At 31.7% G+C, this 6807-nt stretch overlaps 1 protein-coding gene across 1 annotated transcript; it reads left to right on the forward strand.

Moving 5' to 3' along the window:
- Positions 1-3429: 3429 nt before the first annotated feature.
- LOC110647106 (probable LRR receptor-like serine/threonine-protein kinase At3g47570) lies at positions 3430-6807 on the forward strand. Its single transcript, XM_058149241.1, has 2 exons — positions 3430-6091; positions 6316-6807. Exons 1-2 carry the CDS (start codon positions 3430-3432, stop codon positions 6726-6728), a joined length of 3075 nt encoding a protein of 1024 aa, XP_058005224.1. The 3' UTR covers positions 6729-6807.

The raw sequence follows: 6807 nt of genomic DNA on the forward strand, positions 1-6807 counted from the left end.
AGCACTTTACTCTTAAACAAATTGACCCGACGTGAATAAAATTAATCCTATATATTGGGTGAAATAGTTGTAGAATATTAAAAAAAGAATTATAATGAGAAATTAAATATTCATTAAAAGTTTGAAAAATCTCAATTTTTAAAAATCAAAGCTAACTTTTTAATTAATCTCCCCAAAAAAGAATTTTTTTTTTTTTTATTTTTTTATTATCACCATACCAGCTTATAATAAAAAATATCAATTATATTTAAAAATTAAAATTATTAAAATATACATATATATTATGTATCATTAAATTTCAAAATAATTAAAAATACTCATTATATATTAATTTAACAATAAAGCACACTATTTACTTATATTTTTAAATTTTTAATATATACATATATTTATATCGTCAAATACATATATATTAATTAAAATTATGAAAATAAAAAACTAAAATATATAATAATATTAAATAATAATTTTATACTTGAATATTTATGTATTTCTAAAAATTAATTATAAAAACATATATATGCAAAATAAATAGAATTTGTACAATAAAAATAATAATGTTTTTATTTATAATTTATAATTTGACCAGTACTACATCAATCATTGAATTATCAAACAGCTTTATACTTAATTACAACTGCTAATTATAAACAATTAGGGGCTATGTTCAGAAATTAAATAACTTTTAAGATATTATTTAATATTTTGATTTTAGTTAAAGCGTTACCTTTTTATAATATTAAAAGAGTAGTTCACAAAAAATTATTTCGTCTAATTTTTAGAAATTGAGAAAGCGTTTTAATTATGGTCAATAAAATGATATCACTATTTTTACATTTAATAATTAATCCAACAGTTATTTTTACCGATTACTTTTACTTTAAATCACTATATAAACAGTTAACCATTAACAATTAACCGTTATTAAAATAGTTGATTCCTATTAAAATAGCTAACAACTAATAAAATAGCTAATATTATTTAATAGCACCTTAATCATTGAATAAACTGAATCATTGACAATTAACCGTTATTGCTGAATTCAACAAACTCAAGCAATTAAATTGTTACTGCTAGTTAAGTATTTATCATGTAACATAAATAAATAAATATTTAAAGTTTAATATTTCATTTTCTTAAAAAATTATTATTATATTGAAAGAAAAATAAAAACAGAATTTATAGGCATTTGGTATCCCTTTTAATATAATTTCAGGAAGCTATTAATGGTTTAGTGTGGAAGTGACAAACGGGTCAAGCATCTTCAATAACGTGAATTTGGATTCAAGTAAATCTGGATATGTTAACTTAGCAAAGTATAGCTAGTCTCAAGTTCGGTATAAAGTAGAGGGTTATGATAAGTTAACAGCTAGGGTAAAACTTAGTCAAGATATGAGATAAGTATTATATAAAAGTTTATAATTTTTAAATATTAATACAGAATTAGTATCGAACAGAGCTTAATGGTAAAAAAAAATATTAATTATACAGCTAAGTAACCTCCAATTTGAGATTAAACATTAATTATTGTTGTTTATTTGAATTCAAGTCACCTCAAAACAGTAAGTTGAGTTGAATCAATAATATTAAATCTGGATTTGAGCAATCAATAATCAGCTAGAGATGCTAGCTATTAGGCCTAGTTAAGGGTCGGTTTTGAATCTAAATTGGCAATTCTGATTCAAGATTTAGAAGAATCAAAATTGACTCTTCAAGATTCCTTTCAGTTGAGTTTTAGTTTTAGTTTTAGTTTTGATTCCATTTTGATTTTGATTTTGATAAGATCTAGTTTAATTTTTCTTTCTTTTTTTTTTAAAAAATAAAGAATCAGAATCAAATCAGCTAATCCAATCCAAATCAATATCGATTTTAATTAATTTGATTTTGATGGAATTCAGAACAGGCATTTTACCAAGTCTAGTTGCTATAGTAGAAAGTTGAAGTGTCAAAATTGTTATAAATACATCACCAAAAGATCTTAACCTATATTAATTTCCAAGCAACCTCATCAACCTAGAAAGAGAACCTCATAAATGAGTCTCCTCTTCTCTCCCCTTCACTACAAGTGTCTTTCTTGACTATAGTGGTCTTGAATATCAATTAATTAAGAGATTATTATGTGTATTCGATGTACATTTATCATCTTTCATAATCATATTGAACTCACTCTCCACGTTATAAAGAGAGGTCACTTTTTTATGAGGAAAGAAATACTACTTTTATCTGGATCAGAAATATTCTATAATCTTCCCAATTAATCACGTTATAGGCAGCAAGACGCTAAGTGTTCTAGGTCTGCAAGTTGGACACCTGTGCTTTGCCCTTTCAGCAGAATGGTTAAAAAACCTTTTTTTTTTCTATAACTTAAGTGACGGTTTAGTTGAACTTTTGCTCTTCAACTATCAATAATTGATTGAGCAACTATATATATATTTTTAACAATTTACTTTAATTAATATTTAAATGTGAAACCTTGTAATTTTAAAAATAGCTCTAATAAGATTAATATAAAAGCATGCTTTTATATTTTAAAAAAAAAAATTGTTATGAACATATCAGCTTATAAGAAAAAAATTAAATTTCAAAATAATTAAAAATACCTATTAATAATTTAACAATAGAACACACTATTTTTAATATTTTTTAAATTTTAATATATATATATATATATATAGTCAAATACACATAAATTAATTAAAATTATGAAAATAAACAAATAAAGTAAATAATAATGTTAGATAATAATTTTATAGGTGCATATTTATGTATTTCTAAAAATTAATTTAAAATTAAAAAAACTTAATTATTCATGCATGATAAATAATATTTGTTGTATAATATATAATAAAAATAAAAATAAATTATTTGCAATTTTATAATTTGACCAGCACTACGTCAATCAATGAATTATCAAGAAGTTGATAATTAATTACAACCGCTGATTATAAATAGTTAATCTTGCTAATTAATAATTAATTGATAAATCGTTAATAATTGATCATTATCAAGCAATTTAATAATTATTAGTCAAGTATTTTTATATAATATAAATAAATAAATATTTAAATTTTAATACTTTATTTTTTAAAAAATCATTATTATATTTAAAAAGTTTTTCTTTTGTTTTTGTTTTAATTTTGATTTTAATTTTGATTTCATTTTTATTTAATTAAATTTAATAATTAAATTTTTTATTTTTTTATTTTCTTTTAAAATTAAACTAATTAATTTCGGTGTAGTTCTAATTAACTCAATATTGATTTTAATTAATTTGATTTTGATGGATTTCAATACTCTTTACCTGCTGCTATAGAAAACCCTGCACATTTGGCGTAAATTTGAAGGGCTAAAAATTGTTATAAATACATCACCAAAGGCTCTTGACCCATTCAAGTAACTTCATCGATCTACAAAGAGAAACCCATAGAAATGAGTCTCCTCTTCTCCCCTTTACTGCAAGCGTCTTTCTTGATTATCCTTGTCTCTTTCAAATGCATATTTCCCTTTTTGGAGTCTGCCGCTTTGAACTTAGAGACTGATAAGCAAGCCTTGATCTCCTTCAGGTCTCAAATAAGCTCAGAATCTCCCTACTCTCCAACTTCATGGGACCAGAAATCGTCCCCTTGCAACTGGACAGGAGTTGCCTGCAACAGATTTGGCCACAGAGTCGTTGGCCTCAACTTGTCCAGCTTGGGACTTTCTGGGTCCATAAGCCCTTATATTGGCAATCTCTCCTTTCTTCATTCCCTCGAGCTTCAAAACAATCAACTTACAGGAACTCTTCCTGACGAAATTTGTAATCTTTCTGGGCTGAGATTCTTGAACCTTAGTTCCAACAGCTTGCGAGGTACGATACCATCGAATGTTAGCAAGTTGACGGAGCTCAGAGTGCTTGACATATCAATGAATCAGATTACAGGAAGATTTCCTGAAGAGCTCACCTCGCTTGCCAACATCCAAATTTTGAACCTGGGGCGAAACCTTCTTTGGGGTAACATTCCACCATCTATAGCAAATCTTTCGACACTAGAGGATTTGATCTTAGGCACAAATACTCTTAGTGGCATCATACCTAGGGATTTAAGCCGTCTTCGAAACTTGAAGGTTCTTGATCTCACCATAAACAATCTCAGTGGTACAGTTCCGGCCACCATTTACAACATGTCTTCTCTAGTTAATTTGGCCTTAGCTTCCAACCTGCTGTGGGGTAAAATTCCAAGTGATGTTGGAGTGACACTTCCAAATCTTTTGGTCTTCAATTTCTGCATCAATAAGTTCACTGGAACAATTCCTGGTTCTTTGCACAATCTCACAAATATAAAGGTCATTCGTATGGCTCATAATCTTTTGGAAGGAACAGTGCCGCCAGGTTTAGGAAATCTTCCACTCCTGGAAATGTACAATATTGGTTGCAATAGAATTGTCAGCTCAGAAAACAGTGCTCTAGGTCCTCTAGGATTCCTCATTTCCTTAACAAACAGCACCCGTCTAAAATTCCTGGCCATTGATGGCAACCTTTTGCAGGGTGTCATTCCAGAATCTGTTGGTAATCTTTCCAAGGATCTCTCGAAGTTATACATGGGAGACAATCGTATATATGGTACTATACCAGCCTCAATTGGTCATCTTAGTAGCCTGACTTTGTTAAATTTGAGCTACAACTCTATCACTGGTGAAATCCCGACTGAAATTGGTCAATTGGAGAACCTGCAAATGTTGGGTCTCGCTGGAAATCGAATTGCTGGGAGGATCCCAGATTCCCTTGGTAATCTCCAGAAGTTAAACCAGATTGATTTATCAGGAAATGAATTGATGGGGAGAATACCCACTGCTTTCGGGAATTTCCATAGTCTTCTTTCCATGGACTTGTCCTCCAACAAGCTCAATGGAACCATACCCAGAGAAATTCTCAATCTCCCCAGCTTGAGTATGATCTTTAACTTGTCTAACAACTTCCTGAATGGGAGTTTGCTCCAGGAAATTGGGCTTCTGGAAAGTGTTGTTACCATTGACCTCTCTAACAACCGTTTATCAGGCGATATTCCCAGCTCACTAAGAAACTGCAAGAGCTTGGAGGAATTCTACATGGCCAGAAATTCATTCTCAGGCCCTATCCCAAGCACTCTTGGAGAAATAAAAGGCCTGGAAACTCTAGACCTTTCCTATAACCATCTTTCTGGCTCCATCCCTCTTGAACTCGGAAAACTAAAGGCTCTTATGTCCTTAAACCTTGCTTTTAATGACCTAGAAGGAGTTGTTCCCTGTGATGGGATATTTTCAAATCTCTCTAGAGTTCAATTAGAAGGCAACCCAAAGCTTTCCTTGCATCTCGCATGTCAGAATGCTCGAGATCGTGGAAGAACACTAATCAAAGTTTGTGTCGTCATCTCTATCATGGCAACTTTGGCTTTGTGCTTCTCTATTGGTTCATTATTCTATATAAGGAGAAGCAAAGCGAAGATTGCTTTATCTTCCAGCTTGATCAAGGAGCATCATCAATTAGTTTCATACCATGAACTCCGCCAAGCAACTGGGAACTTCAACGAGCAAAATTTGATTGGAAATGGGAGCTTTGGGTCAGTGTATAAGGGGTGTCTTGGAGATGATTCTGTGGTAGCAATCAAGGTACTTGACATCAAACAGGTCGGCTTTGAAAAGAGTTTTCTTGCAGAGTGTGAGGCTTTAAGGAGTGTTAGACATCGAAATCTTGTTAAGCTGATCACATCTTGCTCTAGCGTGGACTTTAAAAATGAAGAATTTCTAGCTCTAGTTTATGAGTTCCTTGGTAATGGGAGTTTGAAAGACTGGATTAAGGGCAAGAGAAAGAAAGAAAATGGAGGTGGACTAAATCTCGTGGAGAGATTAAATGTGGTTATTGATATAGCCAGTGCAATAGATTACCTCCACCATGACTGTGATGTTCCCGTGGTGCACTGTGATTTGAAGCCTAGCAACATTCTTCTGGATGAGGACTTGACTGCGAAGGTAGGAGATTTTGGCTTGGCGAGGCTGCTGATGGAGAAAGCAGGCGATCAAACTTCAATTAGCTCCACCCATGTCCTAAAAGGTTCCATAGGCTACATACCTCCAGGTTAGTACCTTGGCAAGTTAATAAAAAAATATGAGAAAGATGCAATATAATAACGGTTACTAATTAAATTCCAAATTCCTGGAAATTCCTTGCATCAAATACTTACTTTTTCTTAACTCATATTCACTCTTTATCAAAGTTTCCATGACATAATCTTTTAATTATTTTTCAAAGATTGATCAAACACACCATTGGTTACATGCATATAATCTTGATCAATGCAGAGTATGGCCTTGGAGTGAAACCGTCAATAGCTGGAGATGCATACAGCTTCGGAGTGCTATTGCTAGAGTTGTTTACTGGGAAGAGTCCAATCGATGACAATTTGATGGGTGAACAAAATCTAGTGGGATGGGTGCAATCAGCTTTTCCTGCCAAGCTATTGCAAGTTCTGGACCCTGAGTTGCTCCTGCTTATGGATATCCTTGTCCATGACGGTCGCCCTATAAGCCCAGAACTTCAACAAGAATGCGTGATCACAATTCTCGGGGTTGGATTATCTTGCACTGCAGGCTCTCCTGACAGCCGCATCAACATAAGAAATGCTCTTCGCAAGCTACAGGATACTAGGGGCAGCCTTCTTAATCATGTTCCTACTATGAAAGCTTCCAAATCCCAGAATAATCATGGGTATTAAGAAAATTAATATAATGGTTATACTTAACGAGGGAACTAGAGATAGTCCTCCTGCAATAAACTTACCTGTATGTTTTTGG

Source organism: Hevea brasiliensis, chromosome 6, assembly GCF_030052815.1.
Source record: "Hevea brasiliensis isolate MT/VB/25A 57/8 chromosome 6, ASM3005281v1, whole genome shotgun sequence".
Taxonomy (NCBI): domain Eukaryota; kingdom Viridiplantae; phylum Streptophyta; class Magnoliopsida; order Malpighiales; family Euphorbiaceae; genus Hevea; species Hevea brasiliensis.

Excerpts from the sequence above, each read along its gene's own strand:
- LOC110647106 (XM_058149241.1), top strand. The coding sequence starts at position 3,430 with ATGAGTCTCCTCTTCTCCCCTTTACTGCAAGCGTCTTTCTTGATTATC. Across the intron at positions 6,092-6,315 it reads CATAGGCTACATACCTCCAG|AGTATGGCCTTGGAGTGAAA; the intron begins GTTAGTACCTTG and ends TGATCAATGCAG.